Source organism: Perna viridis, chromosome 5, assembly GCF_037379345.1.
Source record: "Perna viridis isolate PV_CMFRI_1.1 ecotype Kerala chromosome 5, ASM3737934v1, whole genome shotgun sequence".
Taxonomy (NCBI): Eukaryota; Metazoa; Mollusca; class Bivalvia; order Mytilida; family Mytilidae; genus Perna; species Perna viridis.
The window spans coordinates 39,269,287-39,295,279 of NC_142449.1; the positions used below are offsets into that span (position 1 = coordinate 39,269,287).

The window sequence follows — 25,993 nt, forward strand, 5'->3', positions numbered from 1 at the left end:
ATAAATGTGAAACCAAGACTCTACTAAAATTGGTAGAACAAGCCAGTTGTATTGTTAGGGAAAGACAAGTGTTAATTCCAGACACTGAAACTGGAAGCATGAACCAGGTGCACTGGTAGAGTAAGAGTAAATGTTAACCCAAGACTACTGAAACTGGTGCACTGGTAGGGTAGGTCAAATGTGAATACAACTACTAAATCTGGGGGCATTAACCATGTGCACTTGTATGACAAGAGTGAATTTGAATACCAGACTTTAAATCTGGTGGCACAAGCCTGTTGCATTGGTAAGGTAAGACAAATATGAATACCAAACTCTACTAAATCTAGGGACATAAACCCACTGTACTGGTAAACTGACTACTGAAACTGGGAGTATGAACCAGGTGTAATTGCAGGTTGAGAGTACATGTAAATGTAAATCCCAGGCCATACTAAAACTTTGAGCATGAACCAGTTGCATTGATAGGGTAAGACAAATGTAAATACCAGACTCTGCTAAATCTGGGTGCATGAACCTGTGTACTGGTAGGGTAATCCCAGAACACTAAAACTGGGAGCATAAGCCAAGTGCATTGGTAGGGTAAGATAAATGTGAATACCTGACTCGATTAAAATAAACTGGGAGTATGATCTAGATTAGACAAATGTAAATTCTTGGTGCAACTAAAACTTAGAACATGATAAAGGTGCACAGGTAAAGTCAGGATACATTAATATTTCAAAATATAAGATAAACAACACTTGTTAAAAATGTCATATTATATTATCATAAAGTAATATGACAACATATTGCACAATACAATTCTTTATAACATTTGTCTGGACATTATTAACAAGAATAAATTGACAATTATATTATCACCTTTACACTGACTTGAGGATATTGGTAAAAAAGTGCCAGTTTCATTTTCATGTTAAAAAAACCCCGAAATACATGAAAATAAAACACACATGAAATTATGCCCTTGAATAAATTACTGTGAATTCAGAAATTATTGTGATGTTTTTATCATTGCAAAAAATGTGACTGTTTTAATATTCTTAATTTTTAATAACATGATGGAATTTTTTGCATTACCAAACTGAATTTTTTCTCCACATTGCTAAAATTGAAATTGCATTCATCACATACAACAAAGTCACAATAATAAATGTCCTCAATAAGTTCTACACATAAAATATTATTTACCATGTAAAATTTCTTTTTCCTCATACTTAAACTAGCAAATAATAAACCGTTATCTTAGCAGATAATAAGATCATAGCAGATTTTCAAATAAGTGTACCTTTCTACTGACTTGGTAAATTGATTATAACTGACAATCTCTGGTATTTACATACAGATGGACATACATTTAATTAGCCTGTTCAGTCCTATATTGATCTATTAAGGCTAAAAACCACTAATTCCACTTTCCATAGGCTTCTATGCTAATTTCACAATATTCAATGGCTTCTCTGGACTTTACCTTAACTTTAACCTGCGGAGGACTATATATCAGCATGATTCTACATATGTCAGCTCACAATCCTCCGAATGGCATGTGGGGTTAGCAGACTTGCAGTGCAGTACTGGTCACCGGAAGTGAAGGGTCTATAAATAGCATGGGAAATCCCAGTGTTTTCACAAGATAGGGGTATATTTAAAAATCATTATGGAGATTAGGCTTCACATCACAAGAAGCAAAATGCACCCATAAAATGTACAGAAATGTTTTTCCTTTCAGAAACTGTTTAAATTTTTTAAATAAGATGAGAACTTTTTTCACAGCACTATGAGGAACAGGGGTAATTTCTGCGTAGGACTATTTTTGCGTACGTTCCAAATGCTCATTGGTTGAATTGGTGGTCTGTAACCTTAATACCATACAGCAGGTAATTTTCCTGAGCTTCTAATAGTGGCATATTTTAGCAGTCTGTCTAGACGTAAAAAAAAAATCACGGAATATTAACTCTTACTTAAGTACTTGGTGCAGCAAAATTTTTCAAATACCTTTTTTGTTTGAAAATCACAAAATTTTACATCCTCAAAATAACCAGCCACACAGTTGTCAGTATCTTGATTTTTCAATTAAAAATACATTCTATATGAGCTGAAAAAAGTGAGGACAAGTAAAAATCTTAAACCATTCAAAGTTAATTTCTTGGTCCTTAGGCACTTATCTCCCAATTCTACTCATAACAACCCTTTGCCTCTTTTTAGCCCCCTATTTCAAAAAGGGGTGGGGGGAAAAAGCCGCCATCTTCCATGTCCCTAGAAACAATGTGTTAAAATTTCAAGAAGATTGGATATGGTTTACTCAAGTTATCATAAACAAACTAAAGTTAAAGGATACCAATGGTGATGACGATGACAGGATGATACCATTATATGTCTAAAATTTTTTTCAGCCGTACAAAAACAAAAAGTACATCTTGCATCATTTTCTTTAGCTTCATACAATATAAAAAAGTAATCTCATCTTTTTTTTTTCTGGGAATAAAACACCTGAGAACAAAAAATTGACTTTGAATGCCCTAAAGAAATACTGATGATAACAATGAATACAGCAAAGCAATGGAGGAACATTATTCATGACAAAAAAACTGACACGTAACAGCATCTTTTTCCTACAACACTGATATGAAAGACATACAGTACAAGTATAATTACACAAATAACTTTGCTAAAGATTGTGATATCCAATCCTAATTTTTTTTTGTGTGTTAGAGGTCCTTTTTTCAAAGCAAAAAAATCTGCAGAAATGAAAAACAAAACAGCTTTCATCAATAAAGATAAACACAAAGTTGCTCGCCTCATGCAAGGCATATCCCCACTTGTACAGGAAGTTGATATCAGAAAGCAAGCAAAATCTTAACATATGCCTATTCTATATAAAGTAACACACCAAATTTGAAATCAATACATCTATTTGGAACAGAGATTTTGTGACAAAAATTTTCACTATCAATTCATTTCTTTAAAAATGGCAAAGTTCCACAAATATATGAATCTACACACCAAATTTAACATCAATCTATTTATTGGTTGTTGAGATAATTGCAATGAAATTTGGACAGACAGAATGACAGATGGACAAGGTGATTCCAATATATCACAAAATAAGTGGGGGATAATATCCCTTAATACAGTGTTATATCATATTTGACATTTGGAAGAATGGATAACTTTTACTGGAGTGAAATATGCTGAGTAATCCTGCAATTTGATTGGTCAGCTTGACAGAGTACATTACATGTGGAAGAATAGAAAACTATACACTTTAATATATCCTTCAAAATACAGGCATATAAAAAGCTTTTATTTCCTTTATCAAACCTGTATCTTCAACCCTACTTAGTGTCATATTCCTTAAACTAAAACTATTCTAATGCAATGCAAATTCTAAATAAAAATTAGAATTGGATGATTTCATTTTTTTATCATTTCAATTAATGTTCCAATCTATGTGAGCTGAAAATGTAACTAGGAAGACCAAATACAAAATAGAATGAGAAAATTCACAAAACAAACAATATGGGCATAATCTGTAGCAAAATCAGAAAATAAATAAATCTGGCATTCAACATTTCAGACTAATTGATAGAAAAAAAACAAGTAAAAAGTCAATTTCAACTTAAAGCTACTCAAAATTAATCTCTTGTCATTAAGACATTCGTGCACACATGAGTGACACATGTATTTCTTTATCCAAATCCCTTTTTAAAAATATTATTTCTTCCATTTGAAGTTTTTTTTTAAATAATTTTCAAGATTTATTCTATAATGATACTTACATGTATGTATCAATGTTTAAGTGAATATGAAAGGGAGATAATTATGTTCAAGAAAGTTGTAATAATGTTGTAAAAAATAATCTTGAAAATGTACATGTATATTTTACTTGGGCACATTACTTTGAAGGAATTATGAAAAAAAATTCTATGTTTCTTAAAAATCAAAGTAAACATTCCTGAAAAAAATAAATTTTACCAGGCTTTGGGTGTTTATCCTTTGTGTTGTAATTTTAAAAATTCCCTATTTAGCTTTTTCACAGCATGTGTACATAACTAATATTTATTTTTGCAAGGAACCTGTACATTTAACATTGAAACAAGAACTTTTTCAGTGTAAGCACCAATAAAGAATCATGAAAAGGAGAAAACATACTGTAGATCCATCCATCAAATTTGTAAATAATGATAACTGTTGATTTTGTATGACATGTCAGATAAAAGTACACTGCAAGGACTTATTTTTTAGAACAGTTTTTGAGTGTAAATCATACGTGCTAACAAACTTGTAGTAAATTTATTAGATTATCATATTTGAGGTGATTTTAACTTTTTATTTTAATAAAATGAAATAGATATATCTGTTTATTTTGTATGACACCTCAGGAACAAGAACTCTGCAAGGACTGATATTTAGGAAAGTTTTGCTTAGTTTAACATAATGGTAGAACTTTTCACATTTCAGTAAATTCATCAAATTATCATATTCGAGATGACTTTAGTACTGACTTTTCATTGTAATAAATTAAAACAAATATCCTGCTCCAAGACCACTTCCACCTCCATGTTGGTAAGTGGGGGCAAGTCTTCTAGTGAACAGAAGAGGCATTTCTTGTAACTTTAAACAGTTATTTTTGTTAAATAACCTTCAATTTTTTGTTCCCCAAAAAAATATCTTTTTCAGAAATGTAGAAAATTTTTTTTCTGGAAATGTGATTTTAAAATCTGATTCACAACATCTTTTTCCTGGAAACATCCAGCTAACTCCCGGAAACATAATGTCCTGGTTCACTCATTATTGTGCTTTTACATTGTCCAAATGAACATAACAAAAAAGGACAAAATACAAACAAATTAATCACAGACATATAATACATGAACCTGAACTTAAGACAGAAACAAAAAAAAACAAAAACAAAAAAAACCCATACTTTTTACAAATCTTGTGACACAGATAATCACAATATTGGTATCACTTTTCTATTGATTTCTCTAAAATAAATAAAACAATTAATATACCTCAACCTAACATTATACATAATCTCTATATGTATTCATTATAGTCCAAAGTCCAGCTGTCATTAACGCCATAAAGGTCCATAATGTCACTTTAACAAGAACATTTGATCCGTCTTGTGTGAACAATTTCGTTAGGTGATATCTTTTGGCACTCACTTGCTGTTTCTGAATCTCTGCTCTCCTACCCTTTATTGCATCCCTACAATAAAATGAATATAAGATTCTAAATTGCTCTGATTTGAAGTTAATTGCACTTGAACAATGTAGTAGCATTGGTGTTATAGCTAAGAAAACACAACATTCTGCTTATTATATATAATTATAATTACATGACTACTAATTTTCAATCTTGAGATGTGGACCTCTTTCCAAAAATAGAAAATTAAGATTTGTACAAAAACTGAAGGTTAAGTGTGTGCTGACTGACAGTCATATACATTTAGATGACAGCAATTTTCCAGAATATTTCTATCACAAAATGGCATATAAAAATACTCCACCTATTCAGTTACCATATACCCCAGTTAGGAACAACAGAGAAACAGAAATTGGTATAATTGGAAGTCAACAGACACTATAAAAGGACTGCTAAAGAGTGTACAATAAAAAGCTTTTGTGGAGCACAGCATGATACAACTGCAGAGGTTGAACCCTGAACAGTTGGGGTGAGTGTGGACACAATATTAGTTTTTGACACACTTACCCATAGGGATTTACAATTCATTATGGACACACCAGCTTGTTTGAACACTATATTGCACAAAATTTGAAATTCAAATAAAAATTTTCAAAATCAGACCAAAAATAAAAAAGTCGATTTTTTGCGACCCCTTTGACTCCTAACATATTGGAAACCATAACAGATATCTGAAATTTGATTGAAAAACACAGGCAGGGATTTTAATGAGGAATCAAAAAAAAAAAAATTGAAATCGGACCAAAAATAAAAAAAGTTGGCTTATATTGTGTGTAGCCCATTTGACCCCTTATAACTCATAAGCCATAAGAGATATAGGAAATCTGATTGATGAATGCAGGCAGGGATTTTCATAAAAAATCCAATCAAAAGTTTTTTTCCAAAATCAAACCAAAAATTTAAAAAAAAAAGTCAATTTTTGTGTGTGTGTGGCCCCTTTGACCCCCTTAGATGTATAACTCAAAAATGGTCCAAAATGCATCAAATCAGCTGATACATTTGTTTACCAGAATCTAATAAGGAACACAAATAGGAATAATCAAAGTCAGAAGAAAAACAAACATTCTACATGTGTTTTAATAAAACACATAATTTTTTGCCACATATTCTAAAACGGTAGGGTCCACAAAATCCAAATTGAATAGGAATTATCCTTGGTGGTTAGTAAAACCATATCAAAATTTCATAACAATTGGTCAACCACAACTTAAGTTATTGCATGAAAGCAAAGTATTTACTGATGATGATGACACACAAGAGGATGACAGCTCCCTACCAATATACAACATTAAATTTTGCGGTTGTATAAAAATCATGAATGTTCAAGCAAATGTTTGACAAATTACTTACTGTTTTCTTTTGTAAGCCATTAGAGCTTCATTAGCAAGCTGTGTTGGGGGATATTGAATGAACAGGTCACCAGCTTCACTTATCAACTTTTCATATGGCAAGTTATCAGGTATTTTAGACAACAGACAATGTAGAACACACATTTCACACTCACTAGCTAAAATCTCATCTTTCCTGTGTAAAACAATCTATAAGGCAAAGAAAGTTTAAATAGTTATATAAATAACAGTATAAATACAAGTCTAAAGGATTGTACGATACCGATAAAGATGTTAATACACTATAATAAAATATATAATGAGCAAAATTTTTAGTGCCTTAAATAAATGATTAATTAATGATGCATGTCACAACAAATCAATATGGACTTTGTGCAGGCAGTGTTGCCATAGATGTCACAGTGGTACGAGTTCGAGTCCCGCGGAGGGAACGACGAAAAATTTGACAGTTCTAACATCATTGAGAATTTTTCAGACCTTTCTATACGTTTACATATCTTCCCTGTATCAATTTGATCTGGTGGAGCAGTGTAGCGAATAGAGTCATCACATTCTGAGACGTTAGTATATTATTAATTTGTTGTAACATGCATCATTAATTCGATCCTCTATCCTACATAATAACACCTAGATAAACTGCCCTGTACTACCATACATCATGTACTAAGTTATAGCCCTAGATTAATCCTACGAAGAAGAATGACTCGGCCAGCGAAAGCTATATTTTTTTTATATAGCCTAGCTGGCCGAGTGGTCTAGGGTGCTGGATTTTGTGCAGGCGGTGTTGCCATAGATGTTACAGCAGTACTGCAAATTTGGTCGCTCCCTCAGTGGGATTTGGACCCCTTCTCTTCACTCACTCAATTACAGCAACAAGCTGGATAATTTAACAATATACTTGTATATTTTCTGCATTTGAGAAAAAACATTGTTCATACCATAGGTTATTTTGTTGTTCATTAATTAATTTTTGTTTAATATAACAGAAAAGTTACTGAAATCTCTACCATGTGAATAAAATGATCACTACATGACCGCACAATTATGACATTGCTGACAAGATTATTAATCAGTCACCCTACCTGGCCACCAATTAATTTTAAGGGCGATGTCAACCACACACAAATATCTATGTGCTGAGGCTATCTAAACTGATTATGATCAAAGATAACTCAACCCTGACCAAAAGCATGAGGCTATTTATAAATGCAAGGTTAAATTTTGCACAATCACAAGATGATTTAACATCTAGAAACTGATTTACCTTATAAATGAACGTATAAACTTTCAAAATAGTATTTATTCAATTAGATACTTCCTAAACACTTTAAAAAGAAAAAGGAAATGGCTGCCTTTTGTTTACATTGCCACATTGTTGTGTATCATCCTTCAACTCTCGAGAACACATGGTTTTTGGGGGCAAAATCAATGAAGAAATAGATAGTAAAATTTCCCAAGTCTAAAGATAATACTACAGGTGTGATGAACAAATATGGACTTAAGTCATGATTAAAAGATTGTAGATGGGGTTTCTGTTATGAATAAACTTAATTCATGTTAATAATAATAACAAAAAATATAACAAAACAACTAATGTGTCAACTTAAAAAGAATAAGATTTATGTTTTTTTTTCCAGTCAACCTTGTTAGCTCAGAACTACTGACAACTGAATTTTAAGACCAGAGTATTAGCTAATTCTAAATCTATAAATACATTTAAAGTTACAAAGACTACAACAAATACTTTAATAGAGAATATCCTTAATCAAATGAATATCACATTCAAAAGATTTCCTTAAACAAATGTAAGATTGTTACCTTCCATGGGTATAATGTCAGCAAGGTCAACATCAATATAGAACCCTGGGTGTGTATGAATTGGAAGAATTACTTATCATTTGATACAATGTCTTTTTAATTTTTGTGTTAAATATAAAAAAGAAAAAAAAAACAGTATTAAACTTATCATTACTTGAAGTTCAATGGTAAAATATTTGACTATCAATAATTCATATAAACATAAACAGCAAACTACAGTTTGAATACACAGATCAGTTTTTAAATAACACATTAAATATGATGTGGTACTTTTCAACACAGGACCTATATTAATGTCATGTCACAAGCGCTTAATACAGCGCTATCCAAAAATCCTGGGGAAAACACAGATAATAATAACAATTATATCTTTCATTTAGATAGAAAAGCATATTAAATCCAAGGACTAGTTTACAAAACAGTCCTGTATATACATTGTATGTACATAGTTTACAACATAAATAATAAAATACAACTAAAATTAATACAATTAAATGACAAAAATAATTTTCTAGATATGCATTTTTGAAACTCTCTATTGTTGTATTATTTCTGATATTTGTTGACATATTGTTCCATAATAAACTACCTGATATAATGAATGATCGTTTGAAATATTTTGTTAGGGCTAGTGGAACAAATAATATGTTACTTTCACTCTGTCTAGAATTTCTAGAACTTAATTGATGAACAAATTTAAAAACATGTAAGTACTTGGGTGTCAATACAGCTCTGAATATAATTTGGATTAAATTTTCGGCCCCTTAATCACTAATGGTGCCGGTTACAACCCTCAAAAACAATAACAACTTTCTTTGGAAGTATGACACTTCCTGGTACAATTTCACAGAGATCCATTAACTTTTAGTCAACTTACTGTCCTGATAATCAATCCCAGCCTATTTTTTGGGGCATAACACCTTATGGTATAATTTTATAAAGATCCAGCCATACTCAAGTTATTGTCTAGACACCAATTTGTCAACACCAAAGACAACAGCATAACACCATTTTGCAGCTGTATAAAAACGACATTAACTTATTTCACTGAAATATCAAAATGATTACTAGTTTGGATTTAAGAATTTGTAGGCTAGGAATGCTATTAAAATAATGATACTAGCATTATTCTGAGATCATTTATTTGTGTTTTTTAAATGACATATATCATTACAAATACCTATTATTATTGTAATTGTTACAGGACTGTTGTCAAATATATTACAATGCAAAGACTTACAGCTGCAGCTAAGTATATAGGCATCAAACCATGACTAGCAATGAAGAAATCGTACAGCCGTACAATGTGTCGTATATCATCTAAAACATGACCAAACCATGTAATCAACCAACTCAAAGTAAACACTGTACCAACTTCTGATCTAAAAATAACATTTTAAAAATCAACAATTGTGTGCTAAAATGGTAAAACTTCTGCATTCTCTTACATGCATGGAAATAAGATGGATATGGTTAAATTCTACATCAGTGTATAACAATAAATACTTCTTTTTTAAATTATTGAAAGACATAATTTTACAAGGAGTGAAAATGTGTAAACTTTTACTTAATGATGGTGAATAAAAATGCAAGTACATGCACAAATTCACTAATTTATAGAAGCTTTGTAGAGCTTTTAACTGATGAATAGGTTTACCACTGTTGGCAAATATGAGTTCCTCACATTGTTCTAAGACTTTTTTATGATTAATAAAACTGAATATTATTAATATAATGAATATTATAAACTCACTTAAGGATATATACTTATTCTTTTTCTACATTTAAAAGATTACTTTACCACAAATTCAATTGCTTGCAGTCTTTTTTACTTATTACACCAAATAGATTTTTCTGCACATAATTCTGATTTTATATAACTCCACTTTGTAAACAGCAGCAAACCTTGGTCATATTTGTCTGATATTAAAAGTCAATAAATTTCTATTTATAGATAACCTAACAGCCAATATCATGTCAGGGCATATATATACAAAACATACTATAGAATGTGATGAGTATTTTTATTTATGTCTTTTGTATTTCAAATGCTTTAGAACCACAATGAGTTCAAATAGATTTTGAATAAAATCCTTCAGTGCTGAGCATTGTAAACTTGCTGATGCTGATACTCATCTAGTGTTAAATCACAAACCTTTCCATAAATTCTCTGAGTTCTGGATTAGCCCTACCCACTATAGGATATAAATAGTTTAACATGTGTTTTGTCCTGTCCATGTTGGAGTCCATAAAGTCTCTAAAATACATGTAAACTAAGATATGAAATTACAATTCTTTTTACATATGGTTTCTCAAAGATAAAAACTGGATAGTTTTATCTAATTGTTGTTTGTTCTTCTGCAAAGTTTCATTCAAATTGTTCACTACTACAGTTACATACCTGTTAACCCATCCCCATTAGGGGGAGACTCCAACAAAATTAATGAAAAATAAAAAATTTCCCACATACAAATGTAAGATTTGGGGGCGGTTTTGGTGAAAATTATTATATTTTCTTTGAAAATACTTAAAGAAATTAAATTTTACATCGACAATTTGCTTATACAAAAAAAATATCCTACATGTGACAATTTTGTCAATTTGGGAGAATGTCCCATACGAACTGTTCTAAAGGTAAACAGGTGTAACAGTTAGGCAACAAACTTAGTGAAGACTACCGTGCTGGGTATACATTATTCAAAATATTTTGGGACAAAAAAAAAGACTCTTTGCGATAACAGAAAACTATACACATATTGCCTGCAGTAGAGGGTGATACGCCAAAGTAACACACGAGGTGGATATGCCAACCTAGGTGTAGTCGAGGGTGATATATTTTCTAACGTGTTACTCAGTGAATCAAACTCTGCTGCCAGCAATATATGTTATATTATATTGAATACTCCTTTCAAAACATCACACTTCCATGCACATGTGCATAACCTTTAAGTGTAATTGTTACAATACCTCAGATATAGTGAATGTCTCACTGGAATGAAATTTACAATATCTCCTACAAATCACACAGTATTATCAGTGTATCTTTAACTAGCAATTTTTCCAACATATTTTGACTAATTGTGAAAATAATATCCTGTATCACTTGGTGTCCATTTCTTACTAGAACTCTCTACTTCACATGATGACTCATTGTTGTTGATTTATTAAGGATTCTCCCTACAAATTGCTTATCTCACTTTAAGGATACCTGAGATGGTTGAGAGAGAGTATGTCCATCAGTGCAAACCCTTCTTCTTCCCCAACCACCAATAATACTGTCACACAGATGTCATGATAACCCTAAAAATTATGCAAAATACCATAATATTTTAATTTTTCTTATTGTAAACATATTTTTAAAAATTTTCGAGTGAGTATATAAAACACACACTTAAATAATTTGGCAAATTTTTGGAGTCCTGAAAATGAACAAAACTACCAGTACAATGTAATAGAAAATGAGTATGAAAAATCCCTTTATTTTCAGAGCATTGCTACAATATCCACATGTTTTAACAAATACTGACAAAACTGTTCTAAGTGGTCTATTTACACACTTTTTCACAGTGAGGTATTTCAGTTTGTATCAAATTCTGCTTGGAGAAAACTTACTACAACCAGGCCACAGTGCCATAAAACTTGAAAAATTACTTAAGTCTGAGAAAATTCTTAACAGTTTGTGATGTCATTAAATTCAACAACTTTGATTGGAGTTGACACAGAAGTTAAGAATATTCTCAGATTTAAGTATTTTTCAAGTTTTGTGGGGCTTTGGGCTAATACGATTTTGCAAAATATTAATACAGTATGTGATTTCCATGCCAACAAAACTTTTTTGCAGTTCATTCACACATGGAATTTTTTGTAAAAAAAAATGGAACAAAAATGTGTCACACTGCCTAATTAATAAAAACAATTGATTTCATTAAATTTTCTTTGCATGAGGGTTTAACAACTTAAACAGCCTAGTGTATAAAGAAAACTATTGACAAAATATTTAGTTGTTTAAGCATGTGGCCCATATATTTGGACCAAAAAAACACCTGCAAACCTCCTTATATGGTAAGAAAATAATGCAAATTGAAAAGAAACAAATATTTATGAAGTCTTTATGGTAGTTAAGCTAATGTTTTCAATAAACAACAGATATAGTGAAATCTGTTTTTAACAAAAACCTTTAGGACTTTAAAATTGGTTTGGTTTAGACAGATGTTTGGAGTACTCAAGAGTAATAAAGGGAACCAAGGTTGTAGCGGTAATCAAAAAATGCAATCCAGGGACAAAGACCAGACATGGAAAACAGACATACACAACAAAGAACACTAAACAGTAACTAAAATCTTACACACAGGGACAAAGACCAGACATGGAAAACAGACATACACAACAAAGAACACTAAACAGTAACTAAAATCATACACACAAAGCAACAAAAGCAAATGAGCAACTGGGACTCCACTAAAAACTGGGAGCATGAACCAGCTGCACCGGTAGGGTAAGCGTCCTCTGCTTTTATAGAAACACCCGCAAGTTGCTAATAAAAAGTCAAGTCTGGGGTAGACAAAAGAGGAAAGGAAAACTATGACACGTTGAACAAATAAGTTTTCATGGCGCAGATGGATACATCATAACAATCCATGAGTTCATGATGATGACCATTAAACTTCTGTAGTGATGACTTCAATCATATAGCAACATAACCCTGTTCCAGAAGACTATTTGTTAGAATTCTAGTGTGACACAAAAAGTCTGCATAGTTTTGGTAAGCTCTGGCATAACGTATGAGTTATGATATGAACACTCCACACCACTAAGGTTCATAATACATTTAAATTGATATAAAAGGATTATAAAAGTGTCTAGTTTAGACAGGGTTTCAGATTATTCAGGGTTTGGTTTAGATAGGGTTCAGATTATTCAGGTTTCAGTTTGAACAGGGTTTCAGACTATTCAAGGTATGGTTTAGAAAGGGTTCAATTATTCAGGGTTTGGTTTAGACAGGGTTTCAGATTATTCAGGGTTCAGTTTAGACAGGGTTCACATTATTCAGGGTTAGGTTTAGATAGCTTTTACTGTAAAATAAATGAATATACAATTTTTTAATACCAATTTCTATACATTTAAATAACACTACACAGTACCTGATAATAGTGTAGTTCATCATGATTTACTAGAACTCTGACAATAAGGTCTATCAACTGGTCCTGTAGGGAAAGTCGGATATCTTCATCCATTCCTATAAAAACATAATAGTACACTGTATATTCATGTGAGTTTGTTAAGATATCTGATGTAGCCAGACAGGAAGTGGTTCTATGCAGTCTAAGTTTATTTAGAAACAGTTGCAGACCACACAGCCGGTCTCAGTTTATTTAGAGACAGTTACAGACCACACAGCTGGTCTCAGTTTATTTAGAAACAGTTACAGACCACACAGCACCGGTCTGAGTTTATTTAGAAACAGTTACAGACCACACAGCCAGTCTCAGTTTATTTAGAAAGAGTTACAGACCACACAGCCAGTCTCAGTTTATTCAGAAACAGTTACAGACCACACAGCACCAGTCTGCGTTTATTTAGAAACAGTTACAGACCACACAGCACCGGTCTGAGTTTATTTAGAAATAGTTACAGACCACAGCGCCAGTCTAAGTTTATTTAGAAACAGTTACAGACCACTCAGCCAGTCTCAGTTTATTTAGAAACAGTTACAGACCAATCATCCAGTCTGAGTTTATTTAGAAACAATTACAAACCACACAGCTGGTCTCAGTTTACTTAGAAACAGTTACAGACCACACAGCCAGTCTGAGTTTATTTAGAAAGAGTTACAGACCAAACAGCACCGGTCTGAGTTTATTTACAAACAGTTACAGACCACAGCACCAGTCCAAGTTTATTTAGAAACAGTTACAGACCACACAGCCAGTCTCTGTTTATTTAGAAACAGTTACAGACCACACAGCTGGTCTCAGTTTATTTAGAAACAGTTACAGACCACACAGCCGGTCTGAGTTTATTTAGAAAGAGTTACAGACCACACAGCACCAGTCTGAGTTTATTTACAAACAGTTACAGACCACACAACCAGTCTAAGTTTTACTAAAGGCCACACATGAAGCATAATAAAGCAATATATGAACTTAAATAAATATAGTTAAAAGCAGATGAAAGTCATCATATACAGTTAACAATAGACAACAAATTGCTATTTTTTTTATGAAATTGGTCCTCTGTAAGTGTTATTGTATTTATTTTGGTTGATTTATGTGGAAGATGAATGTACAGTTTATAAAAAAATATAGACCTGTTTACAGTGAAGGACTACAGTTACAGAAAAATATTGTATCTAAAGACATAAAAACTTTGTTTTTTTCTGCACTATAAATTACCTCTACCATTGGTAGTGCCTGAATTTTATATGGACTGATACTTAAGTGTGTGTGCTGCATTTCACTTGTTTAATACTATTATTATTTGCATTGGTCATGTGGAGTCTGATATCCCATTGTTTGTAACCCTTGATTTATAAAACTTGAATAATGTGAATTCAAAAATTTCTATGATGTTTTATTACTGTAAAAATGAAAGCATGGTTTAAATAGCAATTTTCTGAAACAACTTCAGATTTATAAAAAGAAATTATGTTGATGTCATAAAAATTTAAAACAAATTTTGGTTATATACTTACACAATATTTCATTAATAAATGTATGCAATAATTTCTTTATTTACAGTTTTGTTATGATCATGGTTTCCTTTATTTTTGTGATTGCTACAATATTTTGCAGATACAAATGTTTACATACTTTGGTTTATAGATGTTTAAATAAAGGGTAATAAGAAAGTTATCAAACTGACAAATTCTAGGTAATAGTCAATAAATATGTATAATAAATGGCAATATCTTGGCAAAAACTAGAAAGTTGGAAATAACTGCAATGGTTTTGAATTGGTACAGGCATTTCCTATGGAAATGGAGGATCAAACAAGGCTCTATAGTACCCTCAATCTTCTGCTTCCGTTATGGTTAATAAAACAGTATTGCAAAATAATATCATCCTGATTTATAAATGTATTTCACATCAAAGAATAAGAAAGGAAAAGAATTCTTCTTGGGTGTTAAAATTTCAATAAATAGTGGCTGAGGTATATAGCCCATTCACTTTGATCCCCCACTTTGCAAGTTGGGATATTAAAATGACTGCTACACATGTATCAAAGGGTACGGTAAATACAATGTTAGCAGCAGGATAGATATTTGTAGCCATATATGCTTCCCTTTGGCAGATTAATTTTATTAAATATTACTAGAGAAGACCCTTGTTGTTAAAATTCAAAAGTTAAAAGATACAATGTATAAGATTTAGATATTATAGTGTATTTGTTTTAAAGGAGTTACATCAACAACATCTTCATCCCATACAAAATTTGCAGAAATAAAAAAAGTGTTGTAGTATGTACATCCACACTTCAGATTTATTAGAAGTTTCCTTAGACCAGTTTAGCATAGCACTGCACCATGCCTTCATCTTTAAGCACAATATTTCCCTCATCATGAATATTAAGAAGTTTACAATCAAATTTACTATTTTTTAACTAATTAAAAACATATCAACATGTACTCCTGATGTGTTGGCATCCATTTATGATACTTGAACAATATCACAATGGGGTGAAGATCTTTTATTGCAGGTTTAAGTCAATAAATTGCCCTCATATCAAAGTGAGATACCCCAAACATATCTTTCTCTGACATTTGAATGTCCTCAAAATACTTTAAGAACCATGCCTTCACAAATTTCTGGAAAAACATTATATATTCCTCAAACATCTTCAGAGGAGTGCATCCACAAGGTTTTCTATTGTTGAACATGATGAATACCGCCCCATTACTCAAACATATTGGGCCTTTTCAAAATGTAGGGGGAGGTGGTCTGTACATCTACACTTCAAAACAGTGCACCCCAATAAATATCAAAAGAATATGTCAAATGATTTTAGAGATTTTGCATCAATAAGACCTTACAGATGGACAGACACCAAACAATACCATGTCCCTCTGCTGCTTCTCAGCAGGCAATAATGGGAAACAAAAAAACAAATCATCATATGGGCTAACATAGTAGGAGTAAACTTTCTATAATTATGCTTAACACTCAAATATCTGTAGAATTGGTCAATTGACAATTTCTTTGTCATTCAAAACATGTCTGAATTTATTTTCTTGCTCATTTCTACTACATGTAAATGTGTAAGGTACTATATACTGAATATTACATCTCAAAATCTGAATCGCATGCAGTATCAACCCGAGACTCCTATATCACCCCAAGGGCCACTGGCCAGTGGGGTGATATAGGTTGAGGGTTGATACCACATGTGAAACAGATTTTGACATGTCATGTTCATTATATCATATATTTTAACTTTACTTCAAGTGTCTTCTGTGTAGGGGTGCGTTATAAGATATTTGATATAGGTCGATATAGGGTATGCTATATAAGTTTAAGGATGTGATATGGGGTAGGCGATATAGGGTTTAAACATACACTTATAATACGTATATAAAAAAAGGTATATTTTAATCTAAATATGATATACTACTATATCAGAGAGTATATTATATATCACCATATTGTCCTTCAACTTTCCAATGAGGTGACATGTACTCTACCATATCTACTTATAATGAAGGTCATCAGCACTCTTCCAGAACTTGTAAATTGCAAGACCTTGTCAATAGCCCTGAATGGCTGTTTTTATTTGATAAGCAAAATGATAAATTGCTGTGAAAAATTAAAAATAAATTACCTGATGTGGCATACATGTGTATCATATATCATACATATTTATGGGTCTAAATATAGATTAAATTGAATAGTTTTAAAACACAACAAATTCTTTATAAACTAACCCCTGGAAGCCATCATTCATACAGTTTTTAATAGATTATAAAAGAATGAAAATTTGTACGAAGAGATGAAGGGACTTTCCACAAATTATAATTTTTTACAGGTTCAATATTCTTCATGGCTTAAAGATTTAAAGGTGAATTTTACTTTCATATGTATGTAAGTTCAAATGAAAATATTTTTGAATAAAATGCTCTATAGGTTGCAACTTGATATAACTGCAGAGGTCAAACCCTGAACAGTTGGGGCAAGTATGGACAAGCCATTTAGATCAGGATTAAATATTTGACAAGAATCAAAGAAGTTCCTTTTTTTGGCCTGCAATTCCTAAACAGTTTAAGTCAACCCCCAAAATCAAACCCATCCATCCTTCTATGAGGGAAAAATTTAAAAGAGATTCAAACACAGCATGATTTAACTGCAGCATGTCAAACTCTGTTCACTTGGGGTAACTGTAGACATAGTATTAGTTTTAACAAGTCTAAGCACATGGACTTACAGTTCATTATAGACACAACAACTGGTTTGAACACAATATAGCACAAACATTTGAAATTCAATTAAAAAAGTTCAGCTCTCATGGTGCTTATCAAATTCCTTTATTCCTTTGCCTTTGATTATCAAAATAAGATAAACCATTACCTAACAGAACCTCTAAAAAATAAAGAAACCACTGACATGTCCCTTGGAAAACTGCATATAAATTTCAAGAAGAAATGATGTTTAACTCAAGTTATTGTGAATAAACTAAAGTCACCTTTTCAGTCCTTCCTGCCTTATATAACTCAAAAGCTGTAAGAGATATCTGAAATCTGATTGAAAAATGTTAGCAGGGATTTCATAAGGAATCTAATTAACAACAAATTTCAAAATTGGACAATAAATTAAGGGGCATGACCCAATTCCATACCCCTATAAATTGGAAACAGTTTGAGGTAAGCCAATTTGTAAAAGCTCACAAAACAGAATTTCAAAAGGAACACATTGACTAAGGAATCATCAAAATCAGATTATCAATTCTAACAACTATTTTCACCCTTTAAGTCCCTTATTTTCAAAGGGGGTGGGGACCAAAATCTCCACAATTTTAGGGCTTACCTTCATGTCCCTAGGAGTAATGTGTTAAAATTTCAAAAAGATCATATAAGTTCTACTCAAGTTACCAAAAAGCTAATGAAAGATTACAGAAGCCAATGACAATGACATCAACAACGATGACAGCCTAATACCATTATACCTCAGAAAAATATTTTTGCAGTCATATAATAAGCAGTAGGTCAGAAAGAGCTCCATATCATGGTAAATGCTTTAAACAAAAGAACATTGAAATTTAACTTCCGACAGATCATAACTAATAAGATCATTTCCTCTATGATTATATTTCTAGTAGGACCAGAATTCATTCTTAAAATGCAGGATGTGCATTTTTATTATAAAAAGCTTTACATATTGGATAGCAATTGCAATTCAAATAAAGTAAAGGATATAAATTGATTCTTGCTACCCATAAATAACTAATGGTGTATCCAAAATACCCTCATTACTAGTAAATGATATTAAGCCTTAAAAAATGAAATGCATTAAAACGTATAACAATTATTAAACAAAAGTCATATTGCATATTGAATTCTGAAATATTAAATTGCTAGGTCATAAAAACCTGGACTTTATGCTTTTAAAAACAGATTTCTTTTCCATCACAAGCAATTGTTCTGTAGAATAGAATTTTGCATTATTTGCCCTGTACTTTTCTTTTAAAGTACATTTTTAAGTTTAAAGCAACTATTTGTGTACAACTGATTATTACCTGTTATGCACTAGAAAATGCTGACTTGTTTATTTTATTGAGACTGAATACTATCATTATATCAAGGACATACCCTTCATATGTTTAGATTTGATCAAACTTTCAAACTGATTGACTCAGTCAATGAGAAACAGTCTACCATTAATACTGAACTGTAGCACTAGAATTCAGAAATCTTTTGATAAAAACAATAAATGGTGGAAGCAAAAAGGCTACCAAATGTTACAACTGATGAACCCATAAGAAAAATGAGGGGTCTCAGCCTCCTGTCTTTTCTATTCCTGAACTTAACTTAAAGACTTTCTTTTAAACTAACTTACTATATAGATTTTGTTGGTGAAATATAAAACTTTCTCTGCGTAAAAAATTCTGTAATTTCACTCTCAGACTTTCTCCTGCCAAAAAATCACAATGATTTATCTTGCAACTTTACTTTATTTGACATTACTGATAATTTGGAATATCAATCTGCCAATAACAAAATTTGAAAAAAATTTGAAAATGTCACAAAAAATTGTGAATATCTAGATTATAAATATTGCAATCGATAACCAAAATATAATTACATGTATTTGTACCAAGAACACTTAAAGATGAAACTGGCTTCAGTAATGTAATATACTCTTTCTCCAAAGCTTATGTAAAAAAGGTTTGAGGAATGAGCATCACTAAACCAAAAATGCAGTAATAACAGGAAAACTGTTGCTTTCCTGGTTTCAATCAGAATTAAACATTATATAGTTTGTGAGATTGAAGTTAACTCAGATAGAATAATTGGTATTGAATTCAATTGCCCAATTGCGAGAAACTGTTTATTTTGCTGTACATCTTCAGGCCACCTCTGTGGACACTGAACTCTTCAGAGAAAATGTCAATATCATACATGACATATACTCTACATATAAGCTTGATGGTGAAGTGATTTGTCTTGGGGATTTCAATACAAAAATCAAAGGACCCAGATTTGATGCCAAGTTAGATGACCGAGGTAGATACCTAAATACTGTTTTAAATGACTTAGGTTTTATCTCCAAACCATTACTGTTTTGATAGATGAACTATCACAATTTGCTAAAGGTGCAGTGATTTTAAACTTAACAAATTTGTTGTGCGGTGCATGCTGATGTCATTGCTCTTATATGGTCAACTCATTCGAACATGCAAATTATGACATGTGCTATGATTATAGTGTGAAATGGCAAGTAGACATTCCCTAACAGGACTACTCCCACAGCCCGTTGAAATCTGTACATTTGGGGACCAATGTGAACATGCAATTCATATTGGACACAATTTTACGGTGGATAGACAAAGCACTTTTGACACACAATTTGCTGCCATTTCTAAAACACCCAACTCCAAAAAGCAATCGGTACTATTTTTGTTGACAACACAATAACAGAATATTGACTAACTTCTGACAATATGCACATCTTCATATAGTAAAGGCTGAAGAGGAGGGTCTGGCTTATAGTATATATGGTAATCTAATACTGAGTTTCATAACAACCCTTCAAGTCATTAAGGAGGAGTTGTGGGTAACGCATCAGACCAAGTTTTGCTGAAAAATGCCTATGCTCAACAGACATCATTTCTACATTTTTTGTCCAAACATAAATTCCTGACAGTATGCAAATCCCCATGTGGTTATATTACATCCCACAAAGTTTCATAATAATGCTGCAAGCTGCTTAGAAAATAGTTTGGACAGATGGACAGACAGGGTGAAACCTATATACCCTCCTCAAACTTTGTTTGCGGTAGGTATAATTAGAATTCTCACCATGTACGAGTTTAGTCCTAAAATTCTCATCAAAACAAAGTAGTGTTTCACCTGAATCTACATCAAACAATCATTCCTGTTAGTGAAAGTACAATACATATTGACATTATTCTACATAACAATTTCAACTTCATTGAAAGAATCATTTCAGCATGCAGAATGATATATTTAGTTTGTATGCCAGTCATTAAACTAAGTATTCACCCGTGTTTTCTTAATCAAATTATATGTACATGTAGTAAAATACTGCTACAACTATGCTAAGGTAAAGGTTCATATAGCTGTGAACTGTAGAACAATTTAACCACTGGTAATCATGACATGATTATTATTAGAACAAATCATCAGTATGTTTGTAAATATGTCCATGGTTTACCAAAACTGACAAGAACTGACAAATGCACATCTCTCTTTTGACAGCCTTTGATTAAGAGTGTTATTAACATGAAAAAACTTGTGTGTTTGGCTACATATGTAATATGCCCCCACACTACTTACTGAAAGGTATTCTAATAAGAATGTTACTACATCGCCAAAAATGTACAAAAAATTTCTTTGGTTTTGTACCTGATATCATTAAAATCTTTTATGAATATGATCTGACTGATTCTTTGATTACACCTATACTGTGAAGATACTTACAAATGTATATTCATTGGTATCTTTTTTTTGTGGCTTTTGAAAACTGATTTGATTTGCTGGATAATAATTCATGGATTTTGAAAGGTCATCACAGTGCTGTGAAAGTACTTTAATTCATGGATACTAATTTTCATGGATAAGGGAATAAACAAAAGTTTTGGGTTTTGAGGTTTTTAGTATACACATCAATGGAAAAATCCATTTTGTTGGGGACCAAATTTCTAAGTTTGGCCTAACCACATAAACCATGAAAATTGCTACCCCATAAACAAAAGTACTTTTACAGTATTTATTGGAAATTTTTCCTTTCATTTTGAATTTTAATTTGTGGTTTGATTAAACTACAAAAAAAAAGAAACAATGAAAATTGGTAGCCCATGAAAAATAGTTCTTCCACAGTAAATGAATAAATGATGAATATGTATACACATGTCAATACCTGGAGGAAAACGTTTCAATGTTCTGTTGACATCCATCACAACCTGATTGTAATCCCTGTGCTCCTTCAGAACAGAACTTTCTAAAAATACATTAAAATCTTATTAGGCCAACTTGGAATAATTTCTTGTTTCTAAAATCTCTCCATCTATTTCAAGGAGTCTCTTTCTCTATTTACACTGCCATGTCAATGAAGAAAAGAAAACCAAAAAGCATCCTTTTATAATTTGTCTTGTAAAAAAAAAGCACTTTGACGGAGCAGTGAAACTAAAAAAAGCCCCTACCCTCACTGATGTTCAAAGAAAGAGGCCTGAAAACCAAAACATTGTTACTCACAAAAACAAGTACCTACTGGCTTTGATACAAATACAAATACTTTATTGGTACAAATGCATAAAGGAAATGAGGTTATGACCCAGTTACAACATACATGTATATGGCATATAAACAACATGATATACAAAATGTAACATGTTACAAATATTTACAGACTATCCTCAACTTCAACACTATACAAGTACATGTACCAGTTGTAAATGACCACAAGCACATATACTTGCTAATTTAGGTGATATTCACTTAATAAGAATTCAGATTACATTTAACTTTACCTGGCTTTGATGGTATGTTGGTAATGTCTGCTTGTAACAGCCGAGGCCATACTTCTCTCCTCATTTCATCATTAACCAATCCTCCATAGCTGATAGCAAACTTTTGGAATGTGGAAACTTCTGTATCCTTATTTTGCAATGCCTTTTTAATTTGTTTTGCTTTTTTGTTCAGTCCTGAAGGAAGAGTATTGATAACTTATTATCAAATGAATGCTGACTGATAAACAAGAGGCTCCCAGGAGCTGAATCGCTCACCTGCTAAATTTTGTCTTTCAATGGCTTAACCGATAAAAATGAAAAATTGACAACAGATAGATCTAATCATGCTGAACACTTTTACCCGATGTCAGAATTTGGCTAAACCTAATAGTTTTTGACCCCTATGTACTATTTTCAGTAATGGCAGTCATGTTTTTCTACAGATCACAAATCTTAAAAAAAATTTTCTGCAAGATACCCCAAAGAACATTCATACCTAGTTTGGTTCCAATTGGTCAAATTGTGTCAAAGGGGAAGATTTTTTAAAGGAATATCATTAAAAATAGCAAAAAACGTCGAAAAAGGGCAATACCTCCTAAATGGCAGAAAAGATTAAAAAGAAAATTTGACCACAGATAGATCTCATCATGCTGAACACTTGACCAAAAATCAGAATTTGGCTAAACCTAATGATTTTGGAGGTATATGAGAAAAACTACCGTCTGACCCTGATGTTCTTTTTTTAGTAACAGCGGCCTTGTTTTTTTTTGACAGATAAAAAATCTTAACACAGCTTTTGCGCAAGATACCCTATGAAACATCTGGGCAAAGTTTAATATATTTCTGCTCAGTAGTTTCAGAAAAGAATATTTTTGAAAAAATGTTAACGGATGATGACGACAACAACGACAGATGATAGACGCCAAGTGATGGTTTCTTCTATAAAGGGAACTATATGAAGACAGATAAGTGACAATGAGTCAAAGCAAGCAGTAGATGACATTTAAGTTCATGAGAGCATTGAATATCAGGTGTAAAACTTGAAGATTCAATTTTTTTTTTAGTTTTTAGACGAACTGTTGCTGGTAGAGCAAGGACATGATTTTCCTGTCAAGTGCTTTAGTATTTGCGTGATGTCTTGTTTTCCTTATATTCAGTTTTTATGATATAGATTTATACATTCATACATCTGAGCCCTGGGAAATAAATAATCACATTTTTGGGGTCTCCTCTTGACCTCTAGTTAAATATAGAAACTATAGTACAAGATTATCTAGAATGTTAATAGCAAGCAGCGCGAAGTGGTGTGAGCACTACACTTATTACATGTACTATCTTATTTTCCTTAAGGTTCCCCAATAAACTAATGAAAAAAAGTCACGTCCTGGAAGTAACAAAAAGCGACTGTCTTTACGGAGAAAATTAATTGTTTCCTTAAATCAAACAATAAAAATTTATAGGTTAAGATTACAATTCAATAAAAATAACTTCATCTTTTCTGATATTGATCAAGTCTTTTCTATTTTTTTGACTTATTAAAAGAAGTGAATATGATGTGTTATTAAAAAGTTCTGGAAGAATGTGGATGTATGTATGTGTATCTCCGCTGTTTCATTGTTGCTGGTGTCAAGAATCTACAAGTAACCCACCTCGGAAAAAATATAACTCTGATTGTATTATCCAAATGGAAGTAGAGCTTTTCTAAGATAGGAAAGGCAATCATTTTCTTTTTTTGGAATTTACAGCTGCCAGTTGTGTCTGAATTTTGTTTACGTCACATGATATGTGTAAAATATTCCCACCATCCATGCAGAACTATTAAATTTCCGGTATCTATACAAATTAATCTGACCCGCTAACAGAAAATGATGTTGCTGCAGATGCTCTTAAGGATTAAAAATTGTAAAGTTTGGCGAGGTGCTACAAAGTCATCAACCATTTTGAAAGCAAGAGGAAAAGGGGGCTGGGGGGTGGGATCTTTATGAAAAAAATATATGTTCAAATTTTTGAAAAAAAAAACATTTCCCCCAGTATTTAACAAGGCAAATTTTCAAAGGAAATATTGATTTTGCTTGCTGCTGAAATGTAAATAAAGATATGACACTTGCCATAAAAACCTATTTGCTATTCTCTCATGTCTTGCACAGACGGTAAAAGTATGGTAAAGCTCACAGTGCTCACTGATACAGGCAATGCCTACTCCATATTAAATCAATCTGTTTTCATCCCAACCTGACATTACATAAAAACAGGAGATTCAGACTTTAAGGGTAATAAACATGTGATTAACTTAAAACTACCAGTTAAGGTATGAAAAGATGATAATTACAAGTAAATTGCTCCAAATATTTATATGACACTGAATGTTTCTGCAAGTTCATGTTTGGTACAATACAAATGTATACGGGAGTGAAAGAAAATGAATGTATACATCATTTAAAGTTATTAACTTGGAGTCACCATAGCATATGCAAATAATTGAAAAAATCCTTTTGACATAAAGTCTTGACTCCTGGTCATAATTTTCAAAATCTCCTGATCTGAATTTTCCAAAATTTTAGCTACTCCTTCCAAAATTCCTTGTAACCATTTTGGACTGGCAGTCAAACTAAAGTCACCTGTAATTGAAGTGTCTCAGCAAATTTAACATTGGGATTCCTACTTTAAAGTTTGTCGGGTGATCATGAATCAGACTTCATACATATTCAGGGCTAAATGATCTGAACTGATCATATTTATTATGACTGTATAAGTCGTGAAAAGTTTTCTTGTGTGATGAAAAACTACTCCAGCAGTACTAGAGGTTTTCTGACAAGCGACAACATGTATTTTCTGACTTGGTTTCATCCTAACATTGGGGTATGGATGAAAGGAATCCCAATAGCCTACTAGTTACATTGTAGTAATAGGAGTAATGACTAGTAATGTCTAATGAAAAACATAATGTACATTTAGTTTGTAGGTTTTTTGGTAACTTGTATGATGTTTGAGGTTTTCATTGATATCATTAAAAAATATATCAACAGACACAGTTGGAAAATTTAAAACCTATAAAAGTAATTGTAATAAAAAAAATATTTTTGTAAATACCAAAATTTGGCAAAAACACTCAAATGAATCCTCTCCCCCTTTTTAGGTATTTAGTTCAGGCCTACTGACAATATACGGCAAATTTTAATAATGCAAACAGTTATGATATCATTTCAATATATATTTTTAGAATGGGTCAAGTGAATTCGACCAAAAAATCATTACCATTTGGGATATCAGTAACATCTGTTTTCGTCTTTTCGGTCTTCATCTCTAACATATATGTCGCTTATGGATACAAGGACAAATGTTTTTCTTTTTTGTAACTAAAATAAATACTACAAACAAACCATCTGTTTTAACATCCTTGGCTACTCTGTCAAAGTATTTACTGCAAGATAATCCAAGGA

General features: G+C 31.9%; 1 protein-coding gene across 2 annotated transcripts; it reads right to left on the reverse strand.

Moving 5' to 3' along the window:
- Positions 1–743: 743 nt before the first annotated feature.
- LOC148617441 (TBC1 domain family member 20-like) lies at positions 744–25,943 on the reverse strand. 2 transcript variants are annotated; one of them, XM_088585050.1, is made up of 10 exons: positions 25,809–25,877; positions 24,662–24,785; positions 22,575–22,748; positions 21,965–22,045; positions 13,520–13,614; positions 11,587–11,678; positions 10,534–10,635; positions 9,619–9,760; positions 6,562–6,749; positions 744–5,214 (listed from the first exon to the last, which is right to left on the reverse strand). In XM_088585050.1, the coding sequence occupies exons 3-10, from the start codon at positions 22,636–22,638 to the stop codon at positions 5,028–5,030; spliced, it is 951 nt and encodes a 316-aa protein (XP_088441176.1). In that variant the 5' UTR covers positions 22,639–22,748; positions 24,662–24,785; positions 25,809–25,877; the 3' UTR covers positions 744–5,027. The 2 variants fall into 2 exon arrangements, with proteins under 2 accessions (XP_088441176.1, XP_088441175.1); XM_088585049.1 differs by lacking the exon at positions 24,662–24,785 and having other exon boundaries at positions 25,809–25,943.
- Between the last annotated feature and the right edge of the window lie 50 nt (positions 25,944–25,993).